General features: G+C 46.3%; 1 protein-coding gene across 15 annotated transcripts in view; it reads left to right on the top strand.

The window, feature by feature from the left end:
* PLEC (plectin) overlaps nucleotides 1-20,277 on the top strand; it is a 292,355-nt gene that overhangs the window by 239,061 nt on the left and 33,017 nt on the right. For 14 of the 15 annotated variants that reach the window (XM_073632331.1, XM_073632329.1, XM_073632330.1 and 11 more), the window contains 11 exons: nucleotides 5,649-5,764; nucleotides 6,885-6,991; nucleotides 7,077-7,196; nucleotides 9,310-9,405; nucleotides 9,489-9,616; nucleotides 14,683-14,776; nucleotides 15,515-15,669; nucleotides 15,921-16,221; nucleotides 17,447-17,521; nucleotides 17,651-17,812; nucleotides 19,441-19,545. In XM_073632331.1, the coding sequence (XP_073488432.1) occupies nucleotides 5,649-5,764; nucleotides 6,885-6,991; nucleotides 7,077-7,196; nucleotides 9,310-9,405; nucleotides 9,489-9,616; nucleotides 14,683-14,776; nucleotides 15,515-15,669; nucleotides 15,921-16,221; nucleotides 17,447-17,521; nucleotides 17,651-17,812; nucleotides 19,441-19,545 (1,459 nt within the window). The remainder of the gene's footprint in view (nucleotides 1-5,648; nucleotides 5,765-6,884; nucleotides 6,992-7,076; nucleotides 7,197-9,309; nucleotides 9,406-9,488; nucleotides 9,617-14,682; nucleotides 14,777-15,514; nucleotides 15,670-15,920; nucleotides 16,222-17,446; nucleotides 17,522-17,650; nucleotides 17,813-19,440; nucleotides 19,546-20,277) is intronic. The other variant, XM_073632326.1, reaches the window with a different exon arrangement.

Genomic DNA, 20,277 nt, shown 5'->3' with positions numbered 1-20,277 from the left:
AGGGGTGACAGGTCCTCTTTATGGGGAGATCTTGTAATAGAAATAAGGGGTGACAGGTCCTCTTTATAGGGAGATCTTGTAATAGAAATAAGGGGTGACAGGTCCTCTTTATGGAGACATCTTGTAATAGAAATAAGGGGTGACAGGTCCTCTTTATGGAGAGATCTTGTAATAGAAATAAGGGGTGACAGGTCCTCTTTATGGGGGAGATCTTGTAATAGAAATGAGGGGTGACAGGTCCTCTTTATGGGGAGATCATGTAATAGAAATAAGGGGTGACAGGTCCTCTTTATGGGGAGATCTTGTAATAGAAATAAGGGGTGACAGGTCCTCTTTATGGGGAGATCTTGTAATAGAAATAAGGGGTGACAGGTCCTCTTTATGGGGGAGATCTTGTAATAGAAATGAGGGGTGACAGGTCCTCTTTATAGGGAGATCATGTAATAGAAATAAGGGGTGACAGGTCCTCTTTATGGGGAGATCTTGTAATAGAAATAAGGGGTGACAGGTCCTCTTTATGGGGAGATCTTGTAATAGAAATAAGGGGTGACAGGTCCTCTTTATGGAGAGATCTTGTAATAGAAATGAGGGGTGACAGGTCCTCTTTATGGGGAGATCTTGTAATAGAAATAAGGGGTGACAGGTCCTCTTTATGGGGAGATCCTGTAATAGAAATAAGGGGTGACAGGTCCTCTTTATGGGGAGATCTTGTAATAGAAATAAGGGGTGACAGGTCCTCTTTATGGAGAGATCTTGTAATAGAAATAAGGGGTGACAGGTCCTCTTTATGGAGACATCTTGTAATAGAAATAAGGGGTGACAGGTCCTCTTTATGGGGAGATCATGTAATAGAAATAAGGGGTGACAGGTCCTCTTTATAGGGAGATCTTGTAATAGAAATAAGGGGTGACAGGTCCTCTTTATGGAGACATCTTGTAATAGAAATAAGGGGTGACAGGTCCTCTTTATGGAGAGATCTTGTAATAGAAATAAGGGGTGACAGGTCCTCTTTATGGGGGAGATCTTGTAATAGAAATGAGGGGTGACAGGTCCTCTTTATGGGGAGATCATGTAATAGAAATAAGGGATGACAGGTCCTCTTTATGGGGAGATCTTGTAATAGAAATAAGGGGTGACAGGTCCTCTTTATGGGGAGATCTTGTAATAGAAATAAGGGGTGACAGGTCCTCTTTATGGGGGAGATCTTGTAATAGAAATAAGGGGTGACAGGTCCTCTTTATGGGGGAGATCTTGTAATAGAAATAAGGGGTGACAGGTCCTCTTTATGGGGGAGATCTTGTAATAGAAATGAGGGGTGACAGGTCCTCTTTATAGGGAGATCATGTAATAGAAATAAGGGGTGACAGGTCCTCTTTATGGGGAGATCTTGTAATAGAAATAAGGGGTGACAGGTCCTCTTTATGGGGAGATCATGTAATAGAAATAAGGGGTGACAGGTCCTCTTTATGGGGAGATCATGTAATAGAAATAAGGGGTGACAGGTCCTCTTTATGGGGAGATCTGGGGTCTACCAACCAAGACCCCAAATCTCTCCTTTTTTTTACCTTTTTGAAAGCAAAAGATAAAATTAAATTTAAAAAATAGTTTGTTTCCACCCTAGACAGGAAGTGATGTCATAACGTCGCTCTGGTCCACTAGATCATAAAGGTGATCAGAGAAAAAGAATTTCCGGCTGAAAAAAAAAAAAATACCGGGGCTATGGTTGATAGCTTCAGCCATAACCCTGGTAAACTACTTGCAAGCCGCAACATGTATATACGTATTGCAGTTGGCAAGTGGAACATTCACCAGAAAATGAAGTCCTTAGTCCTCATGCACACGGACGTTTTTACAGCTGCTTTTTGAGCTTTTTTTGCAGCTTAAAAAGGCCTGTCTATGTTAGTCTATGGCTTCATGCCCACCTAGGCGTTTTTGAGCTGCAAGTGGCATAGGCGTTTTTAAGCTGTAAAAAAAACCCAGGACCAGTGGGTTCTGAGAGACGTTTTTCAGCTGTAAAAACGCTCTAACACTGAAAAACGTCATTCACCAACGTTTTTTAGCGTTTTTGATCCATTGGAAAAAAAAAAAAAAAATTTGAAAAAAAAAAACGCTCAAAAACGCTAACGCGGAAAAACGCTCAAAAACGCTAAAAACCGCTATTGCAAAAACGCTGAAAAAAGTTTAAAAAAATCACTGCAAAGATACTGGCGTTTTCATAACGTTTTTTTAACAGCCTGTGTGCATGAGGGCTAATGATCACTTCAGGTCGGCCCCTTTTGCAGGTATATTTCTATACTGTGTAAAACCCAGTAATACACTGTCCCCCCTGCACTGCACATGCTCAGTTGCTCTCTATTGTTAGGCCAAATTTGTAGAAGCCATTCTGCTGACAGCCTAAAGATTTACCGCTGCTCATGGGCTCTGGGCTTCAGCAAAATGGCCGCCTCCAGCAAGAAGAAACAGGAACAATTCTGGAGGCAATTTACAGCACACACCGATTTTGGTAGCATAAATAATAATGTGGAATGTATGTTCCTTGCTAAAGAACATTATTTTTATCAAGTTGTTATGGGTAAAGTTCTGCTAAGATATAGCGGGAACTCGTCCAACAGTGGCACCGGCAAATGTCCATTACTGGAAAAAGCCGGCATGCCATGTGCCAATGTAACATATTTTAGTAAAGGCCAGTACAAAACATGACTTTTTTTTTTTTTTGTTTTGTTTTGTAGATTTGGAGGTCCCTTTTATGAAGGTGACTGTACAAAACAACCATGTGCAGATGTGAGACCCGTACATACTGTACATCAGGGGTGTGTCACCAATTTGTTGCATCCTAGCAACACCTGCACAACATCATTGGTTGCTAGGATGCTGACAGCCAAGTCGCAGCATCATTGTGTGCTGTGCCAGCATCCTAGCAACCAGGTGGGGGGCTGCAATAATGGGGTGGCATCCATAGTGTCTATGGGACACAGTACAGCAAGAATCACCAGCAATATACACAATCTGGTATGATGATCAGGATGGGGGGGGTCCCGTCCCCGTTACGGTTACCGTGGAAACAGCTTTTTGTTTGATGGATTGTGGGTGGCTTACCATGGAACCCGGGACAGCAACCAGAGATCATACCGACTTTTGAACGTTTTCCTCCTTGCTTGGTGGTTTGTGGTTGGGTTGCCACGGTAACCAGGACTACAGCGGGAAATTGTACGGTTGACTGTTTCCTCCTCTTTGTTTCGTGGGTTGCCATGGTAACCTGGGCATGATTTGTATCAGCGTGTGAATGTTTCCGTTGCTTGTTTGGTGGATCGTGTGTGGGTTGCCACCGCAACAGGACTGTTCACCAGAGATTGTACCGACTTTTGAATGTTTTTGCTTTGTGGGTTGCCACAGTAACCAGGACAACAGTCCGATATCGTACTGGCTTTTGAATGTTTCCCTCACTTTGGTTAATTGTGGGTGGGTTGCCACAGTAATCGGGACACCCACCCGGAGGTCGTACTGACTTTTGAATGCTTCCTCCTTGCTTGGTGGTTTTGGTTTGCGTTTTTTGCGGTTGGGTTTTTCCTTGGTAACCAGAACAACAGATGGACTGTTTCCTCTTGTTTGATGGATTGTGGGTTGCCATGGTGACCAGTACACCAGCTGGAGAATGCATTGACAGTGAATGTTTCCACTTCCTGTATTTTGGATTGTGAGTTGGTTGCCATGGTAACCTGGACAACAGTCGGATAGCGTACCGGCTTTTGAATGTTTCCGCTTCTGTGGCGGATTGTGGGTGGACTGCCATAGCAACGGGGACACCCACCGAAGATTGTACCGACTTTTGATTGTTTCCCATGGCAACTAGGCTGTTACCTAGGCACACTCCTGATATTATACATATAAAAACCAGCAAGGCCCACCTGGGACCCCCCTCCCCCCATACAATCATGAATCTGCTATGCGGACTCTGGGCAAATAGACAGGGATGTACTAAGAATAAATCATCTGCCGAGTCGGCCTTAAAGTATAATTGGATCAAAACTTTTTTTGTTAGTTCTGGATAGAGTGGAGAGGGATTATGACCTCTGTCAATTCTTTATTGCCGTATGTGCCCCCGTTAGGGGGATTCTGCCTCTCTATTTATCCTGTTTACCATTATTGAAAATTAAAGTAAAAAAAAAATCCCAGAAAAGTAAGAGGGAAAATCTTCTTCTAATGGGGACTTTGGTGGCCCCAAGGGATTCCCTTAACTTGCAGGGATTGCTCTCACTTCCTGTTTGGCTATGGGACAGGAAGTGAAGGGAAACCTCCCCAATGGGACACAGATGGTGAAAAAAAACAACCGGGAAATACCCCCCCCCCCCCCCCCCCCAGTCGGTCAATCCTCAGCCCACCAGCCCCCTACTTACCCCATCTAGGTCGTGGGCAGCGATTCCTCCTCAGTTCCTGCGTCTCCTCCCTTCCCCTCGGCTTCATTGCGGCTTCCCCTGCGTCTCCTCCCTTCCCCTCAGTGGCCAATATGATCGCATCTCCTCTCTCAACCAATCGGTACTCAGGACCCGCTTCGCGATTGACAGGGAGGAGGATCAGGAAGACAATAGCAAATATTAATTCGCTAATGTCACACAACACGATGGACTCAGGCTGCAGTGCTCTGCACCTCGAGACCACCCTTTTTTTGAAGCCAATTAGAGCCTCGTTGGAACCCATTGGAATCCATGTGTTCGGCGCCCTGCATGGAGATTAGGGGCCGGGAGCATGGATTGGGGGGGGGGGGGGGGGGCGGAGGTGGACGGGCCGCCACTGACATACACTATATTACCAAAAGTATTGGGACACCTTTCCACGTAGGCTTTAATTACGTGCTTCTAAAAAAAAAAAAAAATGTTCAAACCCATGCGTCCGGCGCCCTGCATGTAAATTAGGGGGGCTGCGCTCCTTATGGACGATTGTAACCATCCATAGTTCTACTTTAATGCCATGAGAGATCTGTGGGCGTATAAGGCGGTGCGGAGGGGGGGGGGGGGAGCTGCACCCAGGAGATGTTTTACCTTAATGCAGGGATCTTCAAACTACGGCCCTCCAGCTGTTGCGGAACTACACATCCCATGAGGCATTGTAAAACTCTGGCATTCACAGACATGACTAGGCATGATGGGATCTGTAGTTCCTGAATAACTGGAGGACCATAGTGCCTTATTGCATAGAATGTATTAAGGTAAAAAAATCTTTTGCCTTTTAGAACCACTTCAACACTGGCAGGCTTAATCATTACCATGACATGGATCAGGGAGGACTTGTGTCCGTTGGATGTAATGAGGCAGGAATGGCCCATGGAGTGGTGTAGATCAAGTTTATTGACACTAAAGAAAATGGCATAGCCATGTGTAGCCTGCACTTTGGGGCAATAACAAGGAGGGGGGCACATCCTATATTAAGCTTGGCACCCATAGCTGGTGATGGCAAGGAGTGCAAACAAAGTCCAGTTTACTTCTTTACTCTGCATATGATTGGATCGTTAAATGGAAATTTTTTCAGAACTTTTTTCAAATCCTTTAGTACCGGTTTGTGGAGTGCAGAATTCAGGAGTTCTATGGGATCTTAGGTTTGCTCTATATCTACAAGGCGAGTGACGGGGCCTCTTTCTCTCTTTCTTCCCGCAGACCCATGCTGATCGATATGAACAGGGTGTACCGACAGACCAACCTGCAAAACCTGGATCAGGCCTTCACCATAGCTGAGAAGGATCTGGGTGTCACCAGACTGCTGGACCCGGAGGGTGAGTCCTTCATCCTAGGTGCTCTGATATGAGGAGTCTCCATATAACACAATGGCTGTTTTGCTGCAATTCACATTTTTATGCTAAGCCACCCATCTTACAAAAAACTGTCTGTGTGATGTACTAGGAGTACACACAGGCGAATCACGTGGAACCCAACGTGCGGGCATTTATTTGGGAACTTGAGTGTACAGGAGAGGTGGCATAGACAAACTAGAGAAATAATCCACAAGGCAATAATGTATCTCAGCACCGATAGATGGTTCCCCGGAATTGCGATCTGGCACAGCAAGGATGGTGATCCTCCGGGCAGTAATATGGCACAGCGCGGGTTACCAGTCCAGGAAATGACAATAGGACACATAAAAGGAGGACAGGAGGGTGCAGGGACTCATACTCTGGATGCCTGGTGGCCTACAGCCACCAGTGAGGTGGTCTGGGTGATGGGTAGATTGTCCTGGGGAATCTGTAAAAGCGGGGGTTTGCTGGATCCATGGAGGGGAGAGGAGCAGGAGGTGCAGGCAGAGAGGTGCATCTGGGAAATGAGAAGCAGAGGGTCACTCCTGGAGGCCTGACCTCAGTCTGGGGTCCTCACAGGTACAAGTAGCATACAGGGCTCACAGAAGAAAAGAAGGCCGGACGGCCGCACTCTGATTGCAATCGCCTTTTATTCCGTGTTGTAAAAACAATAAACCGTACAGCAATTGATGGTGAAGCACAGATACAGCCAACGCATTTCACACCCAACACTGGGGCTTTGGTGGGGCTATTTGGTGGGACTATATGGTGGGACTTTTTGTGGGGCTTCAAGCGAGTTTTGCCATAGACTTCTTCTATGGGAAATCTCAATCACACTTTTTTAATCCGAAAGTGAAGTAATGGGCATAAAACAATAGATTTCCCTGTGGTGCTAAGAACAAACGCATTAACAAAGCATTGGATATAATACCCCTTTAAGGTATATTATATTGTCGACAAAGCAACTAGCATACCCCATATTATTCCATATTCTACATATAGTGCACATTTTGTATCCTGTATGTGCCTAGACAGAATACATTAATTGTCTTTGCTCTAAGTCTTATCTTTCATACTGATAAGCAGTTTCTTGTCTTCCCAGATGTTGACGTTCCCCAGCCAGATGAAAAATCAATCATTACATATGTGTCTTCCCTGTATGATGCCATGCCCAGAGTCCCTGATGTACAGGATGGGGTAAGAGCCAATGTGAGTGCCCAGGATATTGGGGGGGATGGGTGTATCCGATGCTGTCAGCGATCTGTTGGGTTAAATGTGGTGTCTCCCCTTCCAGGAGCTGGAGCTGCGGTGGCATGAATACTACGAGAGGGTCACTATGTTGCTGCAATGGATCAGACATTACACCGTCATCTTCGAGGAGAAGAGATTCCCAGCCAGCTATGAGGAGATTGAGGTATGTGGACTGACAGAGACGACAATTTCAGGATGGTCCCGGTGATCGCTGCTTCTCGCGGACAGACTGGGATGTGGGAGGAGAGCGTCACTGTCACACAGTCTATTGGTTAAAAAAAGTGACTTGATTTCCCACCCAAACTCCAGACAAAGTTTGACACAGGAAGAGTTACAGAAGCAGAGTCTGGAACAGAAGGGGTTACAGAGTGGTAGAAGAGTCTGGAACAGAAGGGGTTACAGCAGAGTAGAAGAGAAGTCTGGCACCCAAAGGGGTTGCTGTGAGGTAGAAGATGAGAATGGTACACAAGGGGTTACAGTGGGGTTGAAGAGTCTGAAAAAGAAGGGGGTTAAAGGAAGGTAGAAGAGGAGTCTGAAAAGAGTTACAGCAGGATACAATAGTCTGGCACAGAAAGGGTAGAAGGGTCTGGCACAGAAGGGGTTACAGTGAGGTAGCAAAGAAGTCTGACACACAAGAGATTACAGCAGGGTAGAAGGGGAGACGGAAGGGGTTACAGCAAGGTAGAAGTGTCTGGCACAGAAGAGGTTACAATGGGTTACTAAAGTAGTCTGGCACATTAGGGGTGACAAAGGAGTAGAAGAGGAGTCTGGCACAGCAGGGGTTACAGCGGAGTAGAAGTCTGGCACAGCAGGGGTTACAGCGGAGTAGAAGTCTGGCGCAGCAGGGGTTACAGCGGAGTAGAAGTCTGGCGCAGCAGGGGTTACAGTGGAGTAGAAGTCTGGCGCAGCAGGGGTTACAGCGGAGTAGAAGTCTGGCGCAGCAGGGGTTACAGCGGAGTAGAAGTCTGGCGCAGCAGGGGTTACAGCGGAGTAGAAGTCTGGCGCAGCAGGGGTTACAGCGGAGTAGAAGTCTGGCGCAGCAGGGGTTACAGCGGAGTAGAAGTCTGGCGCAGCAGGGGTTACAGCGGAGTAGAAGTCTGGCGCAGCAGGGGTTACAGCGGAGTAGAAGTCTGGCGCAGCAGGGGTTACAGCGGAGTAGAAGTCTGGCGCAGCAGGGGTTACAGCGGAGTAGAAGTCTGGCGCAGCAGGGGTTACAGCGGAGTAGAAGTCTGGCGCAGCGGTGGTTACAGCGGAGTAGAAGTCTGGCACAGCAGGGGTTACAGCGGGGTAGAAGTCTGGCACAGCAGGGGTTACAGCGGAGTAGAAGTCTGGCGCAGCAGGGGTTACAGCGGAGTAGAAGTCTGGCGCAGCAGGGGTTACAGCGGAGTAGAAGTCTGGCGCAGCAGGGGTTACAGCGGAGTAGAAGTCTGGCGCAGCAGGGGTTACAGCGGAGTAGAAGTCTGGCGCAGCAGGGGTTACAGCGGAGTAGAAGTCTGGCGCAGCGGTGGTTACAGCGGAGTAGAAGTCTGGCACAGCAGGGGTTACAGCGGGGTAGAAGTCTGGCGCAGCAGGGGTTACAGCGGAGTAGAAGTCTGGCGCAGCAGGGGTTACAGCGGAGTAGAAGTCTGGCGCAGCAGGGGTTACAGCGGAGTAGAAGTCTGGCGCAGCAGGGGTTACAGCGGAGTAGAAGTCTGGCGCAGCAGGGGTTACAGCGGAGTAGAAGTCTGGCACAGCGGTGGTTACAGCGGAGTAGAAGTCTGGCACAGCAGGGGTTACAGCGGGGTAGAAGTCTGGCACAGCAGGGGTTACAGCGGGGTATTATAGGAGATGGCACAGCAGGGGTTACAGCGGGGTATTATAGGAGATGGCACAGAAGGGGTCACAGCGGATGGCTGTGCGGTTTGATAGTTGCGGTCTTCTTATATGGATCTGTGTCATGGGATCAGATTGGACAGTGCAGTCTGTCATATGATACTATGCGGATCTGATCCATGTGACATGCCGTCTCTGGGAATGTCCCCCTCTCAGCAAGAACACAGAAATAAATTCGCAATAGATTCTTTTCTGGGTTCTGAGCCGTGGTTGGCTGTCATGGGCAGCACAGTCATTATTCTTTTTTCATTTTTCAAGAATCATCTGCATATTTCCATAGGATAGAACACATGTATGCAGCATCCCATATAAAGGGACAATTCCTCCACACGGCCTCTTGTCACACATTGCATTTCCAATGTGTTGGGCTCCCATTCCTATTAACCCTTTCCTGTCCTCTGCAGATCCTGTGGCGGCAGTTCCTGAAATTTAAAGAGACAGATCTCCCCAGTAAAGAGGCAGATAAGAACCAGTCCAAGCTTCAGTATCAGTCTCTGGAGGTGAGTAGACTGCAACAATTGTTCTTTATTCTTCATTCCATCATCAATTTTCTGTGTGTGACCCTCCTACCCTCTGATCTCAGGGTGCTGTGAAGGCTGGGCAGCTCAAGGTGCCTCCCGGGTATCACCCGCTGGATGTGGAGAAGGAATGGGGGAAACTACACGTGTCCATCCTGGAGAGGGAGAAACTGCTGCGGATAGAATTGGAGAGGTAAAAGGATGAGCAATTTATTCTTTTGTATTTTTATAGTTTTTATAAAACCTGTAATGCCAATATATTCCACATTCTGAAATACTTTTCCCTTGCAATACTTTAAAAATATTTATTTTTGGGGGGAAAAGGTAAAATGTTGGTTAGTACATCTGTAAGGTTCCTGTATAGAGCTACGAACACAGGGGAAGAGGAGACCTGTGAGGTTCCTCTATAGAGCCCCAGATGTAGGAGAAGATGAGACCTGTAAGGTTCCAATATAGAGCTCTAGACACAGGAGAAGAAACCTGTGAGGTTCCTACAGACCTCTGGGCACAGGTGAAGAGGAGACCTGCAAGGTTCCTATAAACCTCTGGACACCGTAAGACAGACCTGTGAGGTTCCTCTATAAAGCCCCACATATAGGAGAAGATGGGATCTGTAAGGTTCCTATAGACCTCTGGAGACACAGGAGTAGAGGAGACCTGTGAGGTTCCTACATAGCCCCAGATAAGGAGAAGAGACCTGTGATGTTCCAATGTAGAGCCCGAGATACAGGAGAAGAGACCTGTGAGGTTCCTATAGACCCCTGGACACAGAAGATGAGACCTGTGAGGTTCCTATAGAGCCCCAGATAACCAGATAAGGAGAAGAGACCTGTGAGGTTCCTATAGACCTCTGGACACAGAAGATGAGACCTGTGAGGTTCCTATAGACCTCTGGACACAGGAGTAGAGTAGACCTGTGAGGTTCCTATGCAGAGCCCCAGATACAGAAGAGGAGACCTATGAGGTTCCTACGTAAAGCCCCAGATGAGGAGAATGAGACCTGTGCAGTTTTTTTATGGAGCTCCAAATGCAGGAAAAAGGCTTCCTATATAGCAGGGGTCTCAAACTGGCAGCACTCCAGCTGTTGCGAAACTACACGCCCCATTAAGCACCGCAAGGCTGTCAGTTACAAGCATGACTCCCACAGGCAGAGGCATGATGAAACCTTTTTCGCAACAGCTGGAGGGCCACCATTTTGAGACCCCTGCTATATAGAGTTCTGGACACAGGTGAACAAGAGACCTGTGAGGTTCCCATATAGTGCTCAAGGCACAAGTGAAGAGGAGATCCATCAGGTTCCTTCTTTACAAACCACCTGACACAGGTAATGGAAAGCCCTAGTAGCTTTCGGTGCACACATTCTGAACTCCTCCTGAAGGAAAAAAAAAAACTGGATTATTCAACCTCAGAGCTCCATACTACTGTAGTAAACTGGTTCTTGCAAAGATTTGATTGTGACCAAAATATGATGGCTGTGCAGTTAATACTGGTTGTCCAATTAGTTGGCTACTGTAGCAAATGTGGATAGTGTATCTGTCTGTACTGGGGAATGAGCCTGGTTTGGTGTTTTAAAGGGTTTTTCTAGGTGCCTCGAGGTTGAGGAATCTTTGATAGGATGATTTGGATAAAGATGATTTGATAGGATTTGTGCCAAGGTTACCCAATGTGTAGGAACTGGCTGAAGGTCCTGCAGTGTAGACGGACCTTCCCACACTTTTTTTGTATAGGGTTGGAATTGAACTGGGTCTAACCAGCTGAATAGATCATTGTACATTATTGGCTTATATTCTCGGAAATCTTCTAGGGCAGGGGTCTCCAAACTTACTAAGCAAAGGGCCAGTTTACTGTCCTATAGGCTTCATGGGGGGGCCGGATTGTGGCTAGTTTGAGTTGAAAATGCCCCATCATTGGTTTTACTGGGAGGAATAGTGCCCCATTGTTTGCATGAGTGGGAAGAATAGTTCCCCAAGGACCAGATAAAAGCAAACAAAGGCTCACATCTGGCCCCTGGGCCACAGTTTGACGACCACTGTTCTAGATCCATCTTTATGTAAAGCTTCAGAGAAGTGTTGAGACCAGTGAGCTTTCTGTAGCTCTGTACATAGAGAAGTAGGGTTGCGGTTGGGGACTTTGGGTAACTACAAAGGAATCGGTGACCACATGAAATCACACTGTATATGCAAGAAAAGTTTATTCTGGGTGACTTTGCATAGAGCTGCACAAAAAAAAGTATCAGCGCACCTCCCTCCGCAGTAACCAGTGTTTGTGTTGGAAACGGGGCCAGGTTGGCGTTTTTAGTGACGTTGGGTACGGTGTAGCGGCTGAGGCGGGAGACTTCCTCTATGACTCACCTCATTCTGGGGAACTCGTCTTACAACTGACAGAGAAAGGGAGAGGAGATCAACTTTTTGTCCACATCAGGCTATTGTTTAACAAGTTAGCAGATTGTCAGCTCGTTGCTCCGAATCGCCTTCTTTTACTGCAGCTACAATACGACTTTTATAGATATAATTGAATTATTCGGAGGACAGAGGGATACGTTGTCTAGCCTCCTGTTTTCTCAGAGTCATAGAAAAACAGTTATGAGAGTGAACGGAAAAAGTTGTTGCGGAGATTAAAGTTGGGTGAGTCACGCAGTAATTGGTTCCAGCCTGTCAGATTTGAGCAAAGGCGGAGCGGGACGGAGGAGGAGGCGGGGGGGACGGTGCTGCTGGCTCGCTGCGCTGCACATCTGCAGCTGTACGAGGACCTGGAGCTATGACTGGAGGGAACGCATGCTTTGGATAGGTGAGCGCTTCTTCAGAGGGGGTGGGGCCTGCAGAGCATCACTTCCTATCCCGCATAGCATGAAAGCAGATGACATTCTATTCCTTTCTAAATCTGTATTGTAACTGGCTACCATTGCACTCACCTTCACTCTGCAGACACGGTGTATACGCCTGCATTGTGTCACGGCTCTGATATTTGTTGAGGATTGTCTTGTGTAGTTTATTATAAGGGAGAGGCAGAATAAATTCACAGATCAGCCAACAGCAGGCAAATGTTTCATTAACTTTTACAACACCGCTCTTAGAACTGATTGCACACTTTTTTTTCCCCCTAATTTGTTGGCACCAAAAACGTCATTACAAATGGCAATGTGGAGAGCCGATATACGTTTCCACCTATTATCGTTGCACTTGGAGTTGCAGTAATACATTACGGCAGCCTTTCTCAACCTCTTTAAAATGCAGGAACCCTTGAAATTTCAGGTCTCGGAGAGACAGCTCATGGAATATTAGCATAGTGGTCAGTGAGAAGAATGCCCCTTACATTGGGGGTCCGTGGAAAGAATGCCCCTTACATTGGGGGTCAGTGGGAAGAATGCTCCTTACATTGGGGGTCAGTGGGAAGAATGCTCCTTACATTGGGGGTCAGTGGGGAAAAATGCTCTTTACTTTTGGGGGTCAGTGGGAAGAATGTTCCTTACATTGGGGGTCAGTGGGAAGTATGCCCCTTACATGGGGGTTCAGTGGGAAGTATGCCCCTTACATTGGGGGTCAGTGGGAAAAATGCTCTTTACTTTTGGGGGTCAGTGGGAAGGATGCTCCTTACATTGGGGGTCAGTGGGAAGGATGCTCCTTACATTGGGGCTCAGTGGGAAGGATGCTCCTTACATTGGGGGTCAGTGGGAAGAATGCTCCTTACATTGGGGGTCAGTGGGAAGGATGCGCCTTACATTGGGGGTCAGTGGGAAGGATGCTCCTTGCATTGGGGGTCAGTGGGAAGAATGTCCCTTACATTGGGGGTCAGTGGGAAGAATGTCCCTTACATTGGGGGTCAGTGGGAAGAATGTCCCTTACATTGGGGGTCAGTGGGAAGAATGTCCCTTACATTGGGGGTCAGTGGGAAGAATGTCCCTTACATTGGGGGTCAGTGGGAAGAATGTCCCTTACATTGGGGGTCAGTGGGAAGAATGTCCCTTACATTGGGGGTCAGTGGGAAGAATGTCCCTTACATTGGGGGTCAGTGGGAAGAATGTCCCTTACATTGGGGGTCAGTGGGAAGAATGTCCCTTATATTAGGAGGGGGTCAGTGGGAAGAATGCTCCTTATATTAGGAGCGGGTCAGTGGGAAGAATGCTCCTTAGATTGGGGGTCAGTGGGAAGAATGCTCCTTAGATTGGGGGTCAGTGGGAAGAATGCCCCTTACATTGGGGGTCAGTGGGAAGAATGTCCCTTACATTGGGGGTCAGTGGGAAGAATGTCCCTTACATTGGGGGTCAGTGGGAAGAATGTCCCTTATATTAGGAGGGGGTCAGTGGGAAGAATGCTCCTTATATTAGGAGCGGGTCAGTGGGAAGAATGCTCCTTAGATTGGGGGTCAGTGGGAAGAATGCTCCTTAGATTGGGGGTCAGTGGGAAGAATGCTCCTTAGATTGGGGGTCAGTGGGAAGAATGCTCCTTAGATTGGGGGTCAGTGGGAAGAATGCTCCTTACATTGGGGGGGGGGTTCAGTGGAAAGAATGCCCTTACATTGGGGGGGATTCAGTGGAAAGAATGCCCCTTACATTGGGGGTCAATGGGAAGAATGCCCCTATGTTGGTGGTTAGTAATAAGAAAAGTTCTTGTGACATTACGAATCCTGCAGCTTCAGATCTCTCCTCAGCCCCAATTCCTCCATAATTCGAAATGCAGGGGTTTTGCATTCATCCCTTCTGCAGCTGGCAGTTCCACTAGAAGGAGGAAGAGGGCAGGCAGTGGGCTTCTTTAACATTTAACACTGTGCAGCTTCAGGCGGGTCTATGCCAATACTAGGAGGAGAGGCAATGCCTAAACGTCAGGCGGGCCCCCTCTAAAACTTCATGGAGGTGGGTTGGCTACAGACCCAGAGGGGCACATGCCAGGCTTTGTAACTCCCAGCCTAGTGAGCTGCCAATTGTAGCCTATGGCAGAAACACTATTTGAGGAACAGGCCCACTAGAAGATCCTCTGGTGGGCCAGTCTGGGCCTATGAGCAGGACACGTGGTGATCGTCCTTGGTGCTCACACGGATAGGTTTTTGGTTTGTTTGACCTGTATGGTAACTGGGGCAGAGACTTCTATACTCCAATACAAATCCCATAGAAAATACAGAGCGAGGCTTGCAGCTTAAGCAGATGTTTGATACAGAATGACCCATGTGACTCGATGTATCTGTAGGTTTATTTGCATAATGCAAAGCAAATGTATAAGAAGATTATATATTTTTATATCTTAAACTGATGTTTCTACCGGACAGGTTGGAGCGCCTGCAGCGCATTGTCAGCAAACTGCAGATGGAGTCGGGACTGTGCGAGGAACAGCTCAACCAGGCTGACACTCTGCTCCAAACGGTGAGTTCATGGGGACATCTTACCAGGACCACCAAATCTGGTGCAAACATTTCCCGTGCATTTAATCAGATTATATCAGATGGCAAAACTTTTTTTGACTTTGGGATGGAATGGATGAAACCATCGAGAGTATGTTAAATTAACGTAGAACTGTGGCTTCAGCACTTTATTATAAGCGCATTTGAACTTACAATAGTCTTGGCTCCTTTGCAAAGTCCCACCCAATACCTGTCGATCCTGCCAGGGAAGTCCACCTAATGCAGCTTCCTGTGATGCGGTGACAACGATGCTGCAGTGCTCCTGCATTCAGGACAGAGTTGTCACTCATGTAGGCGGTGCTTGCTTGCACTACAGTTGGATGGGAAGATGACGTAGGGGGCGTGGCTATCAGCAATGTCACTGCTGATTTACAAGCCTATAGTTCGTCAATCAGAACCTGGCCACACCCAGTCCCAACAACTGTACTCTGGATGGGACAGCTCTGCCTCTGTTACTGAAAACCTCCCACTATGAGCTGCAGTGTCTGAGAGGGGGAGCATGTGAGACGCAGATGCAGGATTTGCATCACATAAGGGAGGTTCTTTTGGAGGCTTATGCCTTGCATAGTAACTGGATCTGGGATTTATTTGGCTTTTTAGATGCCCTTTTAAAGGCACGTGAGTACCAGCAGTTCCATACACCGCAGACAAAATAAATATCTTTTTAATAATCGGCGTGCTTATCACTCCTTCTTTGTAGAATATGCGCCTGCTAAATTCTGGGAAACCACCACAGAGAGCTGGAGACATTGAGAGAGATCTGGACAAGGCAGACACCATGATTCGGGTCCTATTCAATGATGTACAAGCTCTTAAAGACGGGCGCCATCCACAGGGCGAGCAGATGTATCGCAGGTACGGTATTGATGAATGAATTATATATTCCCTTGTCGTAGTAGTATTGTTGTTATAGACTAATTGACCCATCTGAGAAGTACAAAGAGCTATAAATAGTATGGAGAGGTACCTATTGGAGCTTATTCCCACCATTTTCCATTGATCGTGTCTATCACTGTAAAGCCACAGAAGTGCTTTCATCATCGCATTACATTGCTTACGTCGCATAGCCTTACGCTTTTTATGATTCATTATGTTTTCACCGACAGGGTTTACCGCCTCCACGAGCGGCTGGTGGGCATCCGCACAGAGTACAACCTGCGCATTAAGTCTGGAGCCACTCAGGTTATCACCCAAGTGACCCATGTCACCCAGACCTCTGAAATGGACGTCACTCTGCGTTACTTCCAGGATCTGCTGGCCTGGGTAGAAGAGAACCAGAAACGTATTAATACGGCAGAGTGGGGATCTGACCTGCCCACTGTGGAGTCTCAGCTGGGAAGCCATCGTGGCCTCCACCAGTCCATCAACGAGTTCCGGGCCAAGATTGAGCGAGCGCGGACTGATGAGGTGAGCACCTGACACCAAGGACAGCTTCCTTGTAGGCCTGTTCTGACTTCATCATTTATTCTATTACTTTTATAGAATGTATTCCTTTATTGATATACCTCTAACTGTTAGTTATTTGTATATGTTGCCATAAAAAGGATTTGTATGGCTCTGCCCATGCTGATTCTGAGACTTTTTTACTATATTTTTGTTCTTTTAATGCAATAAGATCATATTCAAAGTGGAACACCAAACAAATCTTGCTGTCTGTGTCCCAATGGGGACAACTCCTCTCACTACCCGTGTGGTTTCCATTACCAGGAAGTGAAGGGAAATCTCCCCAATCAGGCCAAATCAATAAAAGTCCAACTTTTTCAATGCACTATACAAGATAAAAGGAATTAGATTTTTTTTTTTTTTTTTTGTAGATCTTATGCAGTTTTTAAGAGTCAGTAACTAGACTTAAGAAAGTTTGTTTTATTACAACACAATTGCACTAAATAACTTTACCAAATAGATTCTTATCAGATTTCTTATTTTATTTGGTAAAGAAAATGTAGAGCTAAAAGATTGAGTAATTGTAATGCGACAAGGAAAAGGCAAACACAGTAGATTAGATACAAAAGCAAATAAACTAAATGGGAAACCTGTAAAGATTACACAATAAAAAGCAAGTAAACGGGTATAACCTGCAGCATTATTGGTTTGACCTGGGTTAGTCAGTAGGTGAAATAAACAAAGGGAAAATGTACCCATAAATTACTGTTATGATAGCGAGGTCTGACAGCCCCCAAACTGTGAATGTGGAAATGGTGCCAGAATCGTGGCCGCCCTCATTTTACCAAAAATCACAAGTCGGTAACAAGATGGTCAGATTAAAAATCTTCTGTCTGTGTCTGAACATTTAACAAAAAAGCATGAGTCAACTTGGAATGAATGCAGAGGCATCATAAAACCTTATTGGCTCTAGTTCTGCTAAGGATTTATGGCAAAGCCTTGTCATAAATGTTCTCCTCAAAGGTCTGGTGTGCAGTTTAGGAACACACAACTGTGAGGCTGGGGTGTTGACCTATAACTGAACCCCCCCCGAGTCAAAAGTATTGTACATATTCTATCATTTTTACTATGATGGAGTTACCTTCATAAATGGTTACAAAAATGTAGAAGAAGATGCCCTCTGACACCAGATACATTTATATTACAAAGTCCAGAGTCCATATAACCAAGCTCTTGTTTCTCTTCTCAGGGTCAGATACCGGGTGGTCGGGGAGCCTATCAGGATTATCTTGGAAAACTGGACTTGCATTATGCCAAGCTCCTGGTAAGAGTCTCTTCTGTGCTGCCCTGATAGGCTGTGATGTGTCCAATTCCGGGTGGTAAATACATTGCAGCTTTTAATTATTTTACCGGTTCTTGTGCTGACCTCTACACTTTTACATTTTCATTCCAGAACTCATCCAAGGCAAGACTCCGCCACTTGGAGAGCCTTAACGGCTTTGTGGCAGCTGCCACCAAAGAGCTGATGTGGCTGAATGACAAGGAGGAGGAAGAAGTGAACTTTGACTGGAGCGAACGCAACTCCAACATGACAAGCAAGAAGGACAACTACTCTGTGAGTTCAGTTCTTATGTTATGTATTCTGTGTTATATTCGTGTTCAGCTCTGCAAACATGGTGGAATGCTATTAATCGGCCATAATTTTCCGTGCATAAAAACAGGTCTGTTAAAGCTGAAGTTCACCCCCCCCCATCAACATGCTAATGAAATTATTAAATAAACCCTTTCCATTTTAGTTATATGCCATATTTTAGACCCAGTCGTGTCATCACTGGGTTTTTGTGCTTCTCTATGCCGTGCAGGCAGATCATGGTTGGTAGGAGTTACCCAGCAGGGTGCTGTTCATAGCATTTTGAAAACTGGTAACTGTAATAACTCCCCACATGCTGAGCCTCCATGATTGAAAGAACTGAAATCTGTTGAATGAAAAGGGCAGGCCAGGGACAGTCTGCCTGGTGAGGAAAAGGCTAGATCAGCCATTCTCAGCCTTTACCCCCAAGAAAACCTTGAAAATGATTTTAGATACAGAGGAAATCCTTCTGAAACCATGTAATCAGGGAGCAGTGGGAAGGATGTTCCTTAATTAGATGGTCAGTGGGAGCAATGTCTCCTTGTGGTGGTCAGTGGAAAGTAATGTCCCCTTATAGTGGTCGCCGATGGGAAGACTATCTCCCTTACTTTGTTGGCCAGTGGGAAGAATGCCACCCTTCAGACAGCTAAAAAGATCGTTGGTGTCTTGCTATTGGCTTCTTCAAGTGGCATTGGTCCCGAAACTATGTAGGCACCATCATAAGGAAGGTAAATCGACCATCGCTCAAGAAACCTCTCGCAACCTCTGGAGGAACCCTGGTTGAGAATGGCTGATCTAGATGATGCTGGACATCCTCCAACCAGAAACTGGGGCTTGCTTTGTCTTGCTTTGCTGCAGGATGTGAAAAAAGTACACTGTATGACACTCAAAAATCTGAGTAATTAACTTCAGTACATGGGAAGAGTCTGTACTGTGCAAAACTTAAGGGAAGGTTGGAGTTCAGATTTAAATGCTAATATTAAAGGGATGCTGAAGGTTTTTTATTTACCTTAATACATTCTATGCATGAAGGTAAAAAAAAAACCTATGTACCCCCCCCAATCCCCCTAGCTCACCTAATACTTATCTGGGCCTGATCTCTATCCAGTGATGTGCACGAGAGCAGTGGCTCCCCCTCCTCATTGGCTGTGAGACAGCCATTGGCCCCCACTGCTATAAATCATAGCCAGGGGGCAGCTTGCTGTGGGGGGGGGGAGCCAGGAGGACCGACGGGGGACCCAAGAAGAGGTGGGTCGGGGCTGCTCTGTGTAAATGGATTTGTTATAAGAAAAAAAAGGGAATATTTTAATAGAGGCAGCTATTCTGGGAACTAAGAGAGGAACTTCATTTTGGGAGACTTCCTCTAACGTTTTGGGACATGAAGTGCAGGGAACAGTCTGTGTACTATTAGGCAAAAAAAAATTACCTGGCAGGTGTTTTAACCTTTCCCTACACCTTCCAAAACTGGGAAGAAAAAAAAAAGTTTTGGTTGTAGATGCACATTAATGGGTATATAAAATACTGTAGATATTAACAAATCATATCTGCTACAATGGAGGAAATACATTAGATATAATTTAGTACCTTGCTTTAATAATTGCTCTACTCTTCAGGGACTGATGCGGGAGCTAGAACTGAAGGAAAAGAAGATCAAGGAGATCCAGAGCACTGGAGACAGACTCCTTCATGATGACCACCCTGGAAGGTCCACCATAGAGGTTAGTATTTGTGCTGGGTATACCCGTTCCTCCATTCAGGTATGATAGCTGCATTCATTTAGTTCTAGACCATGTTCTGTGCTAGTGTGTGTGACCCAATACAGAGCAGGTGTGGTGGAGAGCTTACTTTGAAATAATTCATATTGGTGACTAATTGTATAATACACGACTAAGGCTGAGTAGTCATAGACCCAGAGTTATAGGCTGGTACCTTCAAGTGATAGGATGCTGGCAAAGCTTTTGGGAGCATGCCTTCTGGGCATCTCCCTTATAACCCTGCCCCGATCCATGAGCCCTTGGTTTTTTGCTAGTGTCCGAAGGTGAGGGACCTCTTTTCCCTTACGGAGAATTGCTTAACTAGTTATTTTGTCCTCTGATTCTTCAATCGATGGGCAAGATGGTTCGGGATGCAAACTTTACAGGCAGCTCTCTGTCCACCAGGATAACCTTGGAAACTACAAGTAGCCTCAAATAATTTTAAAGGGATGAGAACACCACAGATCTAATGTAACTCCAGTAAAAGTTTCTCAGACCCTCATGAAAGGGGAGATATGAGCCCCTGAAAAGCATTGGTTTTTCTTCTGACTTCTTGTCATGTTCAACAAAGACTTACTGGACTTGCATTAGACCCATTTACATCTGAAGCCAGGCAGCTCTGCTTTCAGTGATCACTACATTTCCCATTCATCTCTTAACTTATTAATAGATATTGTCTCTTCTGACCCATATTAT

Source organism: Aquarana catesbeiana, linkage group LG05 (assembly GCF_042186555.1).
Source record: "Aquarana catesbeiana isolate 2022-GZ linkage group LG05, ASM4218655v1, whole genome shotgun sequence".
In the NCBI taxonomy this organism is placed as follows: domain Eukaryota; kingdom Metazoa; phylum Chordata; class Amphibia; order Anura; family Ranidae; genus Aquarana; species Aquarana catesbeiana.
Note: the sequence above shows the minus strand (reverse complement) of the source record. Positions and strands in the feature narration are given on the sequence as shown.